A 19,823-nucleotide genomic window follows, 5' to 3' on the forward strand; every position below is an offset into this window, starting at 1 on the left:
ATTAAAAAAATCTACGAATACATTACTGGATTTTTTAAAGCAAAAGTGTATCTATTACGTTATTTTGTAATTATTCTTCCATTTTCTACATGATAGTTTTGTTTCATACTTTATGCGTTTACTGTATATCAAAATTTTCTTGAATATGGAAAGCTGTATCTTCAAAATCAGTGGGAAAATCACTTCATAAATTGCTCAGACCCTTTTAATAATTTTTTGATTTTCAGTAAACAATCAATCAAACTATGTTGAGCATTTATGTAGAAACAGTTTTTGGACGAAGAAATAACATATAAATTAATTAATTTGAAAGCAACATAAGATACATACAATAGATCATTAAAGTCACCTTTAACAGTATTAAGAAAACAGAAAACTATAATGGTGAAAATTGTTTTATTAAGAAAAAAAATTGAATCATCTCACATATCAACTTAATTAGGAACGCTTATTAACTTAAATCAGTTCTTTCTTCCTGCTGGAACCGCCGAAATTGCTGGCACTGAAGGTTTAGGATACGCTTTCGACTGTGAATAATAATTTTCACTAAAACAAAATATGGATTTGTAAAATAAAGCGTCACAAATCAAAAGATGGGTTAAACTTTCAAAACAATACGTACATCCAGATCCAATTTTATTAATTTTTTATCAAAATTTCTTTTTAAAAAATCAAGTAATTTAATTTATCTTACCACCCGGGAACATTTTCAGGACTATCACATCTAGCAATCTCTTCATTATAAACAGTGCCTGGTGAACAAGATCCTCTCTGGGGATCCACTCCGTTTCTGCAGATATAAAACTTTTGGCAATCCGTTGGGTGAGCATATGTAGGATGCGGTATTTTTTTGCCATCAATACCATTATTTTGAGCATCTGGACATTCGAAACCGTCATCTAAAGCGTCTTTTTTCGGATTAATGCATTCGTCGCGTTTACTATTCACAGCCCAAATACAGATACTCTTAACTTCGTCAAATACAAGACCTAAAATCAATTTAATAGAAAAAGATAGTTTAGATATGAAAGATATGACTTAAACAATTTGGAATATATCAACAATTTTTCCACTTTCTAACTAAAACAATAGCAACAAAAAACTGCATTCTAAAATTATGACTTTTCACTTTGGAAGGCTATTGAGGAAATAAAACGACCTCATTCATAAAATTGTACATAAAATGAAAATAAAGTATCATATTATTTGAATCCACCTGGAAAGAGCATTTTTATTGAATTTACTTTACCCGAACGAACTAATTTACGACACACCGAAAAGTCACACGGTTATGACTTAATAACAGAAAACATCTGAATTGGACTACCCATTAAAGGACTTTTGATTCACATTTTTAACTTCATATTAGAACTGGACAATTTCCAATTCAGTGGAAAACTGCGGAAATAAGATTGATCTAGAAACTCCTTGAAGAAATTTGGCTCATAAAACTTGTATCTCTATTGTTCAAAATATAAAGAGAGAATCGAGATCTAATTTTTGAAGTACTTCATATCAAATTGTTCTTTTATATTCATCGATATTAAACGAGGGAATCTAGTATCCGACTTAAGGTATAAACTGAGGAATTACTCCATTGTGTTTGCATCCCAAAAACTTTCCACCAAAGTCGCCACTTCTCGGTGAAATATCAGAAAAAATTTTAATCTTTCTCTCTTTAAAACTGTCACTGATGACATAGCCACCTTAATTTCACATGGTGATTAAAATATGCCTTCGCTTCGATTCCACTGAGGAAGTAAATTAGTATTTATGATTTTACGTGAATGTCATCCATTTGGATCATAAACTGAAATGTAGAAATCACTTTTGACGATTTAATGTTGCCTTAACACTATGGGCTAATCGGTCCAAAATCGCAGCTATCCCTAAAAAATGAACTTCTAACTAAAAAAAATATTTTCAAATTCATCTGGACATATGGATTAAGACTCTGGGATTCAGGTTTTAACTCAAACTTGGAAATTCTAAACAGACTAAGCTGATCAGGATTATCTCGCAATTATCGCTTGTACTTGCATGATACCTGGGAGTATTAACAGTGTAAAACAAGAAATTATAAGAGTACGTGAAATAATCCATGAGGCCAGAAGCTCATCGAAACTTTATCGGTAAGAACCCAATATATTTAATACATAATAGATGTATAAAAGTTCACTACTAAGATGACTTCATAAAAATTTTATTGCGAATTTTTGCAGATTTCTACACGTTCACTCTGGTTATATATAAAATAAATATAGTTTAAAAACTAAAAATCACGCAATTGAAGCGAAAAAGCTAGAAATATTTTATAAAATAATCTTAAAACATTATGAATGGAAAATACTATTATTGTGAAAAATCGTTGGGCGCTCCATGTACGAAAACTACGGAGCAAAGCGCCCCCGACTTTTTTCACAATAATACTAGTATTTTTCATTCATTATTGTTTTAAGCTTATTTTAAAAATTATTAATTTCTTAGATTGAGGTACTTTAAAAGCAAGTTTTTATGTTTTTTTTAAACTATATTTATTTTTGGCTTTTAGTTTCATATTTTATTATAGGAAGGATGGTTTCCTATATACTAATTATAAATTTCCTTATAAAAAGATACAAACAAAACAAACGGAACAAATTCTGATTAAGAAGTAAAAGGATGATTTAATTTTCCCATGATAACATCCAAACCAATAAATTGATAAAAATAATAATATACCTATTATAATAATTATAAATTCAATATATTAAATAGACAACAAAACATGACCGTTGGGGCGAGGCGTGGCGTGCGTAATGAAAGACGTTCAACAATTTTTTTAATCAAACATTACGACCGGAGCGGAGCGAATGACGACAAACAAGAGTTTGTCATTTCTTTGAAAAATCTCCAGTAGCTGCTTCTTTTTCCATATCTCGCCGCTGCTACGTCATAAGCATAGTTTTCTATGATCCGTTTGACTGTATTTACACTCCACTTTTTTTTTAATTGATACACGAATCGAATTATCGAATTCTTTATTAAATAAGCCAGTTGCTCTTAGTAGCAAGCGTGTTAATATATGAATATCGGAATCAGTTGATGAACTAATCTTTACAAGTCTTATCTGAGGAAAGCACGATTTAAGAACTGTTATATTAAATATTGTAACAGATTGTTAATAAACTTGACTATTTATTTAATTTTTTTCTTACCTGCTGGACAATTCAATTCTTTTGGTTTCCCTTCAACACAATTATAAAATTTTGTACAGTCCGTTGGGTGACGGTAAAATCCATTTTGCCGTGGACATCCAGGACTCGGTTTTGCTTGTTCTAAAAAAATCTTTAAATTGAGGCTCACACATCAACAATAAAATTTGTGAATTATGCTCTTCAGCTCATTAAATATCGATAGATAGATATTTTATAAGAAACTTGTTTACGTAAACATTTCCATTGAAAGTAATTAAATTCTTTTCTTTTCGTTGTTTGTTAGTGAATCTACAATCTGGCGATTTGAATTTTAAGGTACACCTTAAATCCTTATCAAACGTAAAAAAACTTACTCAAAATGATTGTATTTCTTGTTCCTAATTTCCACGTGAAAATGGTTACTTTTTACTTAAACACATAACATAACAAAAAATGTTAAAGAATAATTTTATTATTATAACTAGCTGACCCGACAGACTTCGTCCTGTCAAAAAGATTTGTAATGTGGCAGTTTTTGTGCCTACGTATTTTAAAAAATTCTCCTGAACAGAACCGTCACCCTGGTGATAGGGCGTTGTGAATAAAAAATAATTAAATAAAACATATATAAGGATTTAAAAGTAAGTAATCGCTTTATTGTTAATCATGTGAATCATAAATAATAGCATTGTAGTGCTTTGTGGTATACGATGTTTTTTGTTTGATTACCTGGCGCATAGATAAACAAATCTGATGGTTTTCCAACACGGGAACAGGCAACATACAATTGACCATGTGAGAAACATGGGTTTTCTAGATTAATACCACAAACACTTAATGATTGCCCCTGGGACTTGTTTATAGTCATAGCAAAAGCAAGCCGCACTGGAAACTGTAGTCGTTTAAACTCAAATGGCACATCAGTCGGAATCATTGGGATGCGCGGTATGAGAACATCTTCTCCTTTATACTTTCCTTTGAGTATAGTTGCTTCTATCACATTGTTTAGTAATTTTTTTATCGCTAACCGTGTACCGTTGCAAAGACGCGGTTGGTTGATATTTCGCAACATTATAACCACCGATCCGACCTTTAATTGAAGATTGTGAGGTGGCAATCCTGGCAAATCCAGCGAGTTTAAAAATTCCGGTGGATAGTTGACTACATCATCTTGATTAGTAGCCGAATCAACTGATTTATATATCCTCAATTCGCCTGTAATTTGTTCTTGAATTTTGAAATTTAATTCATTTACATCTATGTTTTTTGCAGCCAGTATAGCTCGTTCGCTCAACCAATCATGGTTTCTGTAATTTTGAGAAACATCTGGAAACACCTTCTGAATAAGTTCATCTTTTGATTGAGTTAACTGACAAAAACTTTGAGGAAAGTTAATGCAGCCAGTCAACATGTCTATAGGTAATTTGCCATTACCAATGTCAATGAGTTGTTTAGAGAATATGTTTCCAGATTGGTCATTTTGCAACTCGACACGCATATTCTTGCTTAAATGAAGTACTTTGACATGTTTCCACAAATTGGAGGACTTTAGACATGCATTGAGTTCATCAGCTGGCGTTGATCGTGGAATCACTGGCAATGTTTGACGAAAATCTCCTGCTAATAAAATCATTGCACCACCAAATCGGTTATTATTGCTCCGTAGATCTTTTAAGGTTCTGTCTAAAGCCTCCAAAGATTTTTTATGTGCCATCGTGCATTCATCCCAAACAATCAATTTACATTGCTGCAAAACCTTTGCCATTGCAGAGTTCTTCGAAACGTTACAGGTTGGAGTTTTATTGCTTTGCATATTTAATGGCAATTTTAGTGCTGAATGGGCTGTTCGACCACCTTCAAGCAAAGTTGCTGCGATTCCCGACGAAGCGAGTGCAAGTGCAATTTTATTTTGTGAGCGAATTGTTGCTAATATTAATGAAATCAAAAAAGTTTTTCCTGTACCACCAGGTGCATCTAAGAAGTAAATTCCTCCAGTTTCATCATTTGTTACTTTCATAAGAGTTTCAAATACATACTTCTGTTGTTCATTTAACAGTGGAAGATTTGTTTGAATTAATTCTTTCAAAGCGTTGAGATCATACAGTCTTTCTCGATGCAACTCTTGGTTAAAAGCGTCATGCATTGGACGATTGGGCGCCGTCAGGCCTAATTGAATTAATAGTTTGTTTGACATTATCAAGCACATGTCCTCAATTGAAATCAATGCTTCATTGTAAATTTCTTCACTGATTTGTATATTTGGATTTCCCATTCTATTCCGTATTTGATACAAAATATCATCACACATATAATCTTTGTACTTGATCCACAAATCAATTGGGTTTGATGGGAAGCATGTAGATATGATTATAGAAAACAATGTTCGTATTTGATGAGCGTGTGATGATATTACAGCATCATTGAGAGTTTGATCCCAATGAGCGTCATTTTCAAGTAATTGCAAACGTTGACAGGCTTCTCTGTAGGATCCACACAATTCACCATCAACAGTTCGTAACTGTTGGAATGATGTTGCGCCACGTACATTGACTAATAGCAGTCGTAAATAAAAACATTCATCATTGCTTGGATGTACTGAATAAATCCGGCCAATCGCATCGGTGGAATATACATCTGTATATCCTGGAACTGGTTTTCCTTGTTTCCGTCGTATAAATCTCCTTGAGGATTGATTCCAGGTATAATATTTTGGCATTTCAGAATATAGCAATGTTTGTGCGAAATCATCGTTTTGGCATGTCTCAAAAAAACTGGTTAATGTAGTAGATGGTGGCTGAGCAGCTCTTTGTACTGCGTTCTGTGTTTGAAAATACAATCTTTGTCCATTTTCTAAATGCACAGCTAAGTGAACAACAGAAGGGTGTCTCTCATGAATAGGAAAAGAAAATATTCGCCAAACTGCTTCATTACTACTGACATAGCGGCCCATTTGGTATTGGGTAACTTCATCATTGGAATTCTCTGCACCAATTCCAATCACAGCCATATCACTCCCTTTGGTTACATATTTGCAAATGTATTTAATTGATTTCACTGAATGGCAAGATTCAACGTTGATGTGTGCTTTGAATGTCTTTGATAAAATGGGTGAATATGGAACAATCCAACGATTATCTATTTCAATATCTTGTTGATTTAATTTGACAATTGTTGATTTTCCATTGTCTGCTGTCGACCTGCGACGATACAATGGATAACCGTCATTACCAGTAATTGTTTCCGATATTAATGTCCGTGGATATCGTTTTGAACATTTACCATCCATCATACACGGTGAATTTTGATTAAGAGTTCCACAGGGACCATGTATCATGTGTTTGATTTCAGCTGATATCACTGCATCAACTTCATTTGGCCTTATCTTTTCAACCAACCAAATCAAAATGTGTGCATGTGGCAATCCTCGTTTCTGCCACTCCACAGAATACATCCAGCAGCGTGTCTCACCAAACACATTATGTTTTACGATGAAATCCATTAATGATTTCAACTTTTGTCTAAAGACTCTGGCTGTAATATCATGACGATCAATGGGTGATTGCCCAGAGAATAACTCCTGCTTGATTTCTATCCATTGCGGATTGCATGTAAATGTGATGAACAAATCTGCTGTACCATAATGACGAACATACGACATGGCATCTTGAGCATATTCGTGCATATGCCGAGGGCTTCCGATGTATGTTGCTGGAAGAATAGTCATCCGACCGACATTCTGTGCATTTCCATCAGTATTAATCGTATCTCGAAGGTGAAAATACTCTTCAGATCGGAGTTTGGTTTGATTCAACCTGATGAATGTTAATCTCTCCGTTTCAATTTTAACATACATGTCAACAACATATTTGTGATATAATCGCCGACATTTCAATATGTGATTATCTTCATTTTCCCGAATCATTAGGCGGTATGAATAATAGTTCATTGAACTGACTTTTTTGTTGGTTTCAGAACCTGTAAATAGATTTTGTTTTAATAACATTCAAATATAAAATTAAAATACATAATATAATGACTGAAATATTATCGCCATAGCTAAACTAATATTTTAGTTACCTGTAATGGGATTTATCATTTTTGTTGAGAAATCGTAGCCATCTTCACCTTGCCAAAATATAATGGGATATTGCAGTGCATCATATGAGCGGTGTGTTTCCTTTATACGTTGTAATTGATCATTCCGACGATGTAAAACAATATCACGGGATTCCAAGTTTTCTCCAACTACAACGATAGCAACTTCATCAATAGTTGGTGCATTAAAACGTCTTGTATGTTGACCTGCAGGTGTTTTATCAGCTCTGATTACAATTTTGTGATTATCGGATGGCATCAGATCCAGGGCAGTTTTAAACAATATAATCAATTGATTGTGTTGATGAAATAAAGTTTGTAATTGTTCTATAATAGACCTCTTTACTAAATTGTTATGTGCACAACGCAGATCAATTTCTTGTGGTGAATTGCTCATAAAATAAATTTGCAGGAATTTGTTGTCGCTATCTGACACTGGTAACAGTGAACCTGCTCTGTGATATATTTGCCCTTGTATCTGTAAATAAGAAAAATATTATGGTGTGGTATAAATTAATGGATTGTCAGTGACCAAACTTAAATAATATTTGATCTTAAAAAGTATATATTTAGTTTTAACTAATATCTATCAAATATATAAAATATAATAAAAGTGTCACTGAAACTGAATCACCATATAATATGATGACTAAGTGATATATTTCGTAATGATTAAGAAAATAATTATGAGTAACTGCTATAATACATACCTTGAAAGTTGGCATAAAATTTTCCCGAACTACATTTGTTGCCCTCATTTGAAAGCAATTGTTATATTGTTGGATATGTGTCAAAAAGTGTATAGAATCTGTTCCTATTCCTGAAACCAATGAGTACAATGGTTCTGGTGGTGGATCCAATGGTATCAATTTCACTTTACCATTTGCGCAACACAATCCATTGGCTTCGTTTTTGTATTTTAATGCCTTACAGTGTGAGCAAACCGAGTTCATAGAACCAATAACAACACATTGGTAGTTACTGTAGTCAATTGATACATCGTAACTGAAAGCAGCTCGATTCAAACTTGCGCGATTATTAGTTGAATGTCGCGCTCGCGCTTCACGCGTTTGTGATATCCGAATTCTTTCACGTTCATTTCCGTCGTCACGTTCTTGTGCAGTACGATTAGATCGGTAATTAGCTTGGTTTGTAGCATTTCTGGTTCTTCTACCTAAATTGTTTCGTCTTATAGGAGGCATATCAAATATACATTATTTTTTCACTAATCACGAACTAATCAAACACTAACTAACTAAACACTCTGCAAAAAACACGATATACGAATTTGTTTCGTGTATCAGTTGACAAAAGCAAACTCAGTAGATTAGGTAACAGACAACTTTTTTTTTTTTAATTTGATATGACTTGAAGCAAATTCTTTTAAGCCGTACGAATTGTTTTTGTTTGGATATTAAAAATAATAAAACACTGTTGCTAACGCGATTTTTGTTTGACTGATGTAATGACGTGGAAACTGCTGCATTTTATCTCGCGTGCCGAAACTAATACAAAAGAAACGCGAGTTTCGGAACGCGACATTAAACTCCTCCAACTATGTATTCTGTGCTCCAACGCACACACACACATTGTTTTGATAGATATGATCTTTGACGTTAGGAACACACCTTACAAAAGAAACGCGAGTTTCGGAACGCGACATTAAACTCCTCCAACTATGTATTCTGTGCTCCAACGCACACACACACATTGTTTTGATAGATATGATCTTTGACGTTAGGAACACACCTACATTGCTTAGACAACAGTGAGTGCTCAAATTGACTACGTTTTAGTTACAAATCATTTGTATGGGAAAAAGAAAAGAGCTATTTTTAGGAATTTTCCAGCAATAATTCTAATTTTTCTCGCCGTAAAAACCATCCTTGAACTTCAACGAACATTTTAAAAAAAGATTTGGCCAAATTGATCCAGGCGTTGTTGAGTTATGCGCTTACCAACACATTTTGCGATTCATTTTTATATTATAGATTAAAAATATTCTCACTTTGTTTGAGGTGTGTCTTAATTCTGTGCAATTACGTACCTACAACAGTACAACGTCCTCAACGTTATCAGCTATTTTATATTGTTAAACTAGATATGTTCTTGTGTACTTGGAGATCACAAAAATTGATCAATGAATGTTGATTGTTTGCGTGAAAAAAGATTCGAGTGCCAAAGTTAGTTAAATTATAGACTATTAAAAATTTGGTGAGTCTACTTTGGACCATAATCGGAAAAATGTTTATTAGCAGCTTAAGCTCTCTACTAACGCGAAAAAAAAGTTAATGTACCTAGTTCCCAATTCTGAAATCCCCAGTACACTGACATTATCTGCGAAATTTGCCGATAATGTTAAATATATCTTTTTGTTTTCGACATAAAATATTATTAACAAATTTTTAAATTTGACTAAAAATTGGTCATCGGGAGAACAAAATGAATTTAGAATATTCCGAAATTGATAGAATTATTGAGAATAATTTGTTACATTAAAATATTGAAAAACATATGCTAAAAATACAAATTCAATGATTTTCCTTAGTGTGCAGTCTTTTGGTTTAGACTTACGTAAAATTGGTCTATCGTCGCAATTCACATTAGCTGGTACTTCACATCTTTCAAAATTTGGATCCTTGTCGTCAAAAACAAGTCCATCAGGACAAAGTTTCTGTTCGTAAATTCCTCTTGAGCATTTATAGTAAACATCACATTCTTCGGGATCGGGAAAAAAACCCGTTCCCTGTGGACACTGAAATTGTGCTTTAACCCCTGAAAAATGGAAGAATGTTAAAACCTAAAACAAAACACCCTTGAATATATCATTAAGATATATCTATATTATATCATATAGAAAAAATAATATTATCATATTTATTAATTGGTATTGCCGTTAAGCTGGAATAATTCATATTAACATTGTAGTAATTCAATATATCAAACTATTTCACTTATCAATTTCTCTACACTCTATAAACTAATTTTAACATTTTTCTTGTAGTATCAATACAAAGGGTGTGTCATATTTAACATATTTGAAAATTCATTGCCTCATTTCAAACATGTAACTAGTCTATATTTCTAAGAAGAGTACAATTATATTACATTCTGTTCATTACCAACGCAGTAAGTTTTTATAATAAATAATATAGAGTGTAATAAATATGAAATTCTTATATTGTTAAGACTTTATTGGAAACCAAAAAGTTTGAAGCAGCCTTGACTGAAAGGAAAATATGTGTATTCGAAAGGAAAGACTCACTTAATGAGAGAACGACACAGCCTTGGTTTAATTATTTTAATAGACCAAATTTGACCCTTTGAAAGCCCTATCACAATAAAACAATGCTAAACCACATATTGGGAAAATTAAGAGGAATAAGATCGAACAATTTGGTGTTATTGAAAGGTCTCAGAGAGATTGCTGAACGTTTAGTTCAACCTCTAAAATACGATGGGTTGTACTTCGATTATTAAGACTGTCTTTCTATATGACTATTTAGTAAACAGAATAAACATTGGAAACCGATATTATATATATTTCTAAAACAGTTAGGTAGTTTTAAATCGGTAAATTAATTTGCTTACTCCGTACCCACATTCCAATTTATAATTATACATGCACATTTTCTATTTTGTAATGGTTGTAATGAAAGAAGTGGAATATTCACACCAGGCAACACTCAAAGTTACACGTACTAAATCTATTATGCATTTTATAAGAAGCGCCTCAAAAGCTAAAAGAAAAATATCAGTTTTTATCATTCACGTCTAAAATCGTTTCAATATTTTTTTTACCAAATCGTCACCTTTTGAAGTTAGTTGACAGCTAAATCGTGTAAAATGTCACTCAAATGTGTTAATTCTGTCGATTTAGTTTGTTATATTTGCGGTGAATAAACACCTAAATCAAAAAAGGCCACCTTCAATTACGTGGTGCTACAGTGCATATTTCAACCTGGATATTCGCAATCAGAATAAATATTGGGTACCACACATTTAATGTATATCATGTCACAAAAATATGACCGATTTTTTTAATGGACATTATTCAGCAATGCAGGGAAGTTTAAGTTACCGTGTACTGTAAACGTCACAGTGCATAAGTTGTTTTTCCTATAGGAACGACTTAGTGCTGGAGCTTGACATTAAAATAGGTTTTTATTTATTATTGGTTATTTTATTTCACTTATTTACACCACCCTGCAGTCCTCGTGCCAATTAAAAGGTGTTAACATACATAAAAGTTAACAATTAAACAATTGAAGTTGTAAAGTACAAGTAAGCAATGGTACATTTGGATGAAGTGTAAATAATATACACAAAAAATACGAAAAAAGTACTCGTATAACAGTTCTAGTATTCCATGATAACTCTGCCACACACGAATAATGAGAAAATTATAGAACGGAAAAAATTTTCTTTTTTATGTTAGAAATAGGGCCGCAGAAAATATCCAGAGAGTTATGCGTTTAACCATGATATTGACTTATTCCATATAAATGAGAAAATTTGAAAACATTAGTTCTAGGAACTGGAATATAGAATAAAAAGTGGGACCGGGTGGCAACTCGAGGAGTATGTATTCTTAAAAGACCTATCAATTTTGGAGAGACAATTTTATTGGTCACAATTTTGCAAAGGAATATCAAGGAAAACACATACGTCTAGTCGCTAGATCGTTTAAGTTAAAGCATTCTAACAGTGTGTTTTGAGGTATTCCTTTTGGTGGATAAATATTGTCTGATATGAGTTTGGTAGCTTGGTCCAATATAATAGAAGCATAATCTTGTTTTGGAGGAACGAATGCATTAAAAAGTAAAGATACGGTTTCAATTCGGTAAACTGCCTAAAGTTTTTCAATACGAAATCGAGGTTCCCAAAAGCTCCACTAAGAATAATATTAATATGCTCACAAATTTTGATTCACTATCAAATGTAACACCAAGTTCTTTGAAGGCTGCACATTTTAAGCACATTATTAGAAATACCATAATTGAAATGAAGAGGGCTCAGTGAAATATTAGGTATTACGCTTTGAAACGTTGAGAGGAAGTGCGTTTTTATCGCACCAATCACAAACTTTATCTATATCAGATTGAAGTAAGTGGCAGTCATCAGTGTCCGATATACAATGATACAGCTTTAGATCATCTGCATGAAGGAGAATTTAATCCTGAGACAATGTCATTTATAAATATTAAAAATATCAGTGGCCCAAGTACTGAGCCCTGGGGCTTTCCAGAAGATACTTTAATTTCTATGGAGTTGAAACCATGGGAAGTAATTGTGAGTTTTCTATCTGTGAAGTATGACATAAAAAAGTTGGTGAATGAATCAGTTAAACCAATGTTGGATCGCTTAGTCAGAAGAGAGAAGATCCAAGAGGTCAAAAGCTTTCAAAAAATCTGTATAGAAGACATCAACCTGTCCACCGCAATACAAGTGTTGTCGTATATTGCGTTAAGCACATTAAATTCGTGACCATAGATCTACCGAGATAAAAACCATGTTGTTCATTACATATGGATAGTTTCACGTGGTGGAAAAGAACTTCGTTTCAAAGAGTTTCAAATACCTTAGAACAATTGGAAACAATTGTGAAGCATCGATATTTCTCAATAACAACCTTATTATCTTTCTTAAAAATAGGACAAATTCGTCCAGTTTTCCATATCAATGGAAATTTACGACATTTTAACGAGATATTAAAGAGGTAACATAATGGTAATAGAATGGCTGGTAACCCACAAGGACCAAATAAAAAGTTTGATTTTCATTTTTTGAGGTTAGTTGAAACTAGAGTGTAGATGAGATAATATATCCTGACTGCAAAATCATTTACAATGTCATCAGGTTGGTTAAGAGGTTCGTTTTTATAGAGCAGTAGTTTTCCTATTGGAGTTCAAATAGGACCAAAACTTCTTAGGATCATTTGTTAGCTGTTGCTCTACATTTCTGATGTAGTTATAATGTATATCTCTCTTAATTTTGACTCGCAGATTATTAAATTCAACGTAGTCCACATTGTTGTTGGTACACTTAAATTTTTGTAACAAACGATGTTTTATCTTGAGGTATGAATAATGTTGTTGTTAAACCATATAGGGTATTTTTTGGAAGATCTGTTAATTGTTTTGGAAATGCTAGCAGAGACTGCATCTTGAATTTGACAATAACAATATTCACAAGCTCTGTCAACATTACTTTCAACCAATAATTGATTCTAGTTGATATTGAGCAAATGTATGTAGAATTGAAAGAAATTAGCACTTCTAAAGGTGTACCTCGGATTAACTGGTGATGAAAATGACTCATTTCCATTTTTTAGCATGATAAAGATTCCAAGCGAGAGGTGGAATCCATACTCATAAGTTAACGAATAATCAACGCATCTACTAACTGAAAGTTGATTCCGACCAAAAACTAAATCAAAAGTACGATTGTGACAGTTAATAACTTTGTTTAATTGTGTAACATTAAGAGATTTGGTGAAGTTATTTAAGGAAGTCACAAAACTATTAACATTAGTTGAGTCAGCATGCATACTATAGTATTGGGGAATATTAAAATCGCCAATAATTACAAGACCATCATCATTCAACAAGTGAGAGTTTGTGAGAGTATTATAGAATACGTTAGTTATAACCGAGAACTAAGCTGGAATTTCTGGAACCGTTAATGGCGATAACACCACCACTACACTAACACTAACAATTATACTGTCTGATACTGTCTTCAGTCTCTGAAAACGATAACTTGATTATCGAAACGCGTGTCAGACAGTATAATTGTTAGTGTTGGTGTAATGGAGGTGTAAACAGTATATTCAGTATATCCGAGAAGTCGAAAGAGTTGGCACTGTTGTGTTGTGTTCAGATTCAAGGACGGAGGGATTCAACCATGTTTCAGCAATAGCGATTAAATCAAAGGTACAGTTTTTTTTAGGTGGAAAGCTGAATAGTTATGTCCGGTTATAAGTAGAACCACCGCTAAAGTCTACACGACCATTCAACTCCAGTTGTAATTACTATTTGATGCTAAACACATCAGATTTAAATTTTTCGAGTTTATCTATGAAACATGGGCATGTGAATCCCACACTACATGATTCGTATTTGATGTTCACGAAGTTGATTCTGATACATACGGTCACTAATTTCGTGATTAACAGCGTATATGGGATATTTTAGCGGTTTATTGCAGTTTTTAGCGATATGCACAAAACTACAACATTTGTAACACATCCTTACTTCAATGGCGTCATAAACTGGGCAGCAATCATATACGACCAGAAAACTATCTTCTTGCATACCCTTCTTGTAGGAGTTAACATTCAGAGATTACTTTGCTTGACAGATCTTATTATTTTTGTGTTCATAACATCAATAATAGAATTCTCCGAGAATTCCGATTTTGCAGATAATTTATCATTTGCAAGGGTTATGAACATAGGTCAGAGCCAAAGCCAAGTATAAATGAAATAAATTTTCATCACACCTTTAGCTTACGGTAATTAACTATTTACGTTCCTGGGTAAAAAATATGAAAAATGAAACTTTAGCTAACCCCGATAAGATAATATTACCACTTTTGCACATCAAATTAGGGCTAATCAGACATTTTGTAAAAGACATGGACAAAGATAGAACTGGTTACAAATTTATCAAACAAAAATTTCCTTCTAAACTATAGGAAGGTGTATTTGTTGGACCCGACGTTAAAAAATTAATTGAAGATCCCGCATTCATTACTACCATAACTGAAAAAGGAAGAGAACCTTGGATGACGTGTGTCAAAGTTACTGAAAACTTTTTGGGTACGTACAGATCTCCTCAATAATCTGACCTCATCAAAAAAATACTCAATACATATTATAAATTGGGATATAATATGTCCTTAAAAATACAATTTTTGTATGTGTAAATTTTTCTAACAAAAAAAATAGAAAAAATTACCGAGTGAATACCATTCGATTTTATAGAAAATGTTTGAAAAGAATTTTCGATGAATTTTTATATAGAGTTAATAAACCTATTTATAAATAACAAATGTGGATGAAATTTGTTTCAAATGCTTTGAAAATTAATTTTTAACAGGCAAATAATACATATTTTTATAACAACAATATGAAATCGAACAAATATATGGCTTTTTTCATGTGAAATAGAAAGTATTTATGTTTTGCCACAGACACTGTAAATGTGAGGAAGTGTCAAAGATCTCTTTGTTTGTATGTTTACATGGTAAATCAAAATGAATAATAAGATGATCTGAAGGTTAGTAGGATTTGGAGTAGCTGTTTCAAGTCCATTCTTTGAAATGGTATCTTGTTTATATCAATGTCACGAAATTCAAATTTACCAATGACTTGAAGAAAAATAAAAGCTGAAATAAATCATTTCTTAACTATTTTCAGAATGTTGAAAAGACACCATTAAATTTCAATTAATCTCCTCCAAATTAACGCCCTTGACTAGTGATGCACTTATACCAACGTTGCATCCTCGACTGGAAATATTTCTAAAAGGCTTCTTTCGGAACAGCTCTTTATCTTGATCTCTCGTTCTTTATTTAATTTGAAATGACTCATACTACTTGTTAATAGTCTTCAAAGTTAAAAAATGTTAATGAGTCTTCAGACTGACAAGCCGGAACGGTTTCAAACTACTTAGTCATTGTTTGTTTCAATTTGGCAAGTTAAAGACATACTAGTGAAAATAGAAAATTTTATTTTAATTTTCCACATTTATATTTTACTCTGATATAAAATATTCATATTATTCAAAAATATTAATTACGTGTTCAATTATTCTTTTTTAGACGAATAGTTCGATAAGTATAGTTATTTTCCTAACAAGTGCGGAAAGTGATACTTTCCCGCACGCGACTGCAGTTGTCCCGAACGACGCGGAGCGTAGTTCGGGCAAGCGGTCAAGTGCGGGAAAGACACTTTACGCATGTGTTAGGAATATTATTTTTTCTACGACCGTATATACAAAAAAGTATACCAATCCATTTTTCAAAAATTATTTTAATCCAACAAACATAACAATATAAAAAACTGTAACTAAAAACTACTAATTATTATAAATATTAATATTGAAAACACAATTTGTTGCATTCTGTAGACTAGTAGAGGATGAGGATGGATGGCATCGGTTGCAGGTCGCATAAAGATGACGATGACGGTGACGGCAACGGTTTTAAGTCAGTTGGCAGGTAACAGCTCGGAATTAGTTTCATTTGCAACCTTCAAAATGGCTTCGGGAAGTTCTTCCTCGGTTGATGATGAATTAATATTATTGTATCGGATTCGGTTTAATGTGGTTTAATTTAGAAGAAGATTGCACTTATTCGGTCACTTCCAAGACGTTTTGAACAACTTTGACGTTTTAGTAACAATTACATGGTTATATAAAAAATATCTGTATTATTTTATATTTTCAAAAAATTAAAAATGCTACAAAAAGCTAGAAAAGGTTTAAATTTTGTTTGATAGACTATTTCGTAAATATTTATTTACCTGTAGTAACAATAGTTATAATCTCAAAAGTGAAAAACTATCTAATATGGTCAAAATGTGCATCATTTTACTTTCCCGCACTAGTGCGGGAAAGTGACACTTTCAAAACTAAAATGCGTGCGGGAAAGTGGGTTAAAACGCACGGTCGTAGAAAAAATATTTTTCAATGTACCGTATTTGTTTTTATTAATTTTGAAAACTTGTATATTTTTACTGTTGAAAATATAACAGTTTATGTCATGGCGTAATTTCGAGAATAAAAGTCTTATAAAACATATATTTATTGCTAGTTGATAGAAAACATGTAGGTTTCGAGGATATAAGATTATTTAGAGATTCACAGCTGACTTCAATAATTATTCTAGATGCTCACTTTGTATACAATATTCTTAAATAAGATATAAAATATTGAAGTTTTTTCAATTAACTTAGTAAAAATATGATAATGCCATTATAATATACACTAAATAAACAGCAATATGTCGAAAACTTTAGATATATTTTTTTCTACATCGAGATGTCTCAATAGTTTATCTTGTGATTTTTCACATTTTTATTTTGTTCCTATTTCCAGTGAATTACAAACAAGTTTTAAATATTCATTTCAAGTTTAATATTAGTCCATCGCATCTGGAAACACGTTCTGATTGTTATTCAAGCAGGCAAACTTGTATACTCAAGTGAATAAATAACTTGATTTCGGCACTTTTTTATTTTTTTATCATTATTTATATTATTTCCACAGTCGATTTATTCCGCTGATATATATATATATATATATATATATATATATATATATATATATATATATATATATATATATATATATATATATATCATATATATCATGATAATGAATACCTGTCAGAGACATCAGACACATAATTGAATATTAATGCTTTGAAAAGTGATGGAAAATATAAATACTTCGAGAGGTTCACCAGTATATTGATTGAAGAATGAAGCAAAGAAAGGCAGCTATACAAGATATATTGGACCGCGAATATCAAAATTGAAACAAAAAACGTTTTTAAAAGGAAAAGGAAAAGCGTTTGCATCTGACTTTTACACTAAATAAGTATACAATTGAATGGCTCGAAGCAATAAGGAATATGTATCTTTTTTCTCCACGATGAATATTTTCAAAATGTTGTATTATGTAGAGTCACAAGACACATAATTGTATCTTTGTATTCCAGTGCAATTTGTGCTCAACGTAAAGATATTTTGATTTTGATTTTGAATGAGAAACAACTATTTCACCGTCGAATTTCGATTCAAATGAATCTTTTAAGGATAAAAATTACCTTTTCAGTGATACTAGAGAGGAAGCCTGTCCATATTTACCTAAACAGTGAAAGGTAAATTCATGGGGCTTAAGACCCTTTTGTCAAAATTTTTGTGGCTAAGGTTTTTATTTTTGGTAAAACTGCTTAAGGTACTTTTGAAAAAATTAACCAAAACCAACGTCTTCTTAAAATTGTGGCAGCTGTATTTATTATGTACGTTATTTCGATAGTAACATTTTTAGAGGTAAATGTCCTCTAGTACGATAAGACCATTTTTATTTGGTGATGTGGCTTGTGTTCTGTTTGCTTCATTGCGATTTGTTCTCTTCAGAAAATCCAACAAAGTCTTACTATCCTAAATGATAAGATAACAGATAATAGAGTCCCTATAGACAATAGTGAAAAGAAAATTATTAGAACACCCATTATGTTACTCAAAAAACCAGATGGAGAAAAGTAAATCTTGAGACTATCCGAAAAATCAAAACAAAAGCATATTAAAAGGAAAAAAAAGGAGACAAGAATCATGAAAGCATCATGGGAGAACATTGTGAATGTAAAAGGTACCCAAGAATTTATTTTCAACTAATTTTGGGACTAGGAAATATACAATAAATATACAAGTCTTTCGTAGAATTGCTTTCGGAATGTGATTTACTCGAGTTCCAGGTCCACTCTCAAAAGAACTATGCATTAAATACATCACAGCTAGCGAAGGAACGGCAGAGCTGCTGTGGATCTCTGGACCTAGATGACTCGGGAGCTATCGATTATCTGGCCAAACTTCTACCCACTTAAATGCTGACAGTAACAGAACATGCTATGGGAATCCTTTACTTGTAAATTAATCAAAACTTTAAACTGCGGGAAGAGGAAAAAATAAAGAGTTTTGTATCCAGTCATATGACTGCAGATAATCCAAAATTATCATAGGTGAGACAAACACCTCAGATTGGGCACCTGAGTACTGCAACTAAGTAGACTGGAGGTTCAATCACAGGCAACACTGGAGTCGGTTATCTCAAGTTCAATACAGGCAGGACTGCTTCATAATTGTGTGATGATTGTTCAAATGAATTGATCATGTGCTATAAAACAGTATTGGTTATTTATGAATATTCTCTATGAAACTAATTGTTCTTAAAAAGTGAAAATTTAGCCTTTTATATAGCACCCTTTATAATGATATACGTAAAACTAATTATTGAGATCGTTCCTTCATTACCCATTCAGTACAAACACGTATTAAGAAATTTTTATGCAAATTCATGCATTTATTTTATTAAAAAAAAATACTAAAATTTTATCCTACCATACCATTACTGTTATTTTAAATCACCATACATATATAGTTATTAAAAAACTCACTCACCAATAAATAACAAAACAAATATGTATTTAATCATGTTCTATATTATCACTATGCTTAAGTTTATTATGAACCTTCTTAAGTTAGACTGGATCGGAATTTCCTACCAATACACCACTACCAACTAAAACACCAACGATTAAAGAAAGTAGGTATCTATCCACTTGAATTTTACATCTTGCTTTTACCCCATACGTGCTGAGAGTGTTACACCTTTTTTTACAAGGTTAAGTTGATAAGTGATTCTTATGATTTATAAAAATAGCCAATTAACGATTAAATCGAATATAAATTAATGTTTGTCAAGAAATGCATTAAAAATGTTTTAAGATTATCTCTATTTATACATTTATTTATAATAAATA

At 32.1% G+C, this 19,823-nt stretch overlaps 1 protein-coding gene across 1 annotated transcript; it reads right to left on the minus strand.

The window, feature by feature from the left end:
* Window positions 1–377: 377 nt before the first annotated feature.
* LOC130900480 (protein obstructor-E-like) lies at window positions 378–19,646 on the minus strand. The gene is made up of 5 exons (XM_057811121.1): window positions 19,462–19,646; window positions 9,846–10,046; window positions 3,198–3,317; window positions 695–989; window positions 378–546 (listed from the first exon to the last, which is right to left on the minus strand). Exons 1-5 carry the CDS (start codon window positions 19,493–19,495, stop codon window positions 462–464), a joined length of 735 nt encoding a protein of 244 aa, XP_057667104.1. The 5' UTR covers window positions 19,496–19,646; the 3' UTR covers window positions 378–461.
* Window positions 19,647–19,823: the final 177 nt, after the last annotated feature.

Source organism: Diorhabda carinulata, chromosome X, assembly GCF_026250575.1.
Source record: "Diorhabda carinulata isolate Delta chromosome X, icDioCari1.1, whole genome shotgun sequence".
Classification (NCBI taxonomy): Eukaryota; Metazoa; Arthropoda; class Insecta; order Coleoptera; family Chrysomelidae; genus Diorhabda; species Diorhabda carinulata.

Excerpts from the sequence above, each read along its gene's own strand:
- LOC130900480 (XM_057811121.1), bottom strand. The coding sequence starts at position 19,495 with ATGATTAAATACATATTTGTTTTGTTATTTATTG. Across the intron at positions 10,047-19,461 it reads ATTTGTTTTGTTATTTATTG|GGGTTAAAGCACAATTTCAG; the intron begins GTGAGTGAGTTT and ends TCCATTTTTCAG. Across the intron at positions 3,318-9,845 it reads CGACGATAGACCAATTTTAC|AACAAGCAAAACCGAGTCCT; the intron begins GTAAGTCTAAAC and ends AGATTTTTTTAG.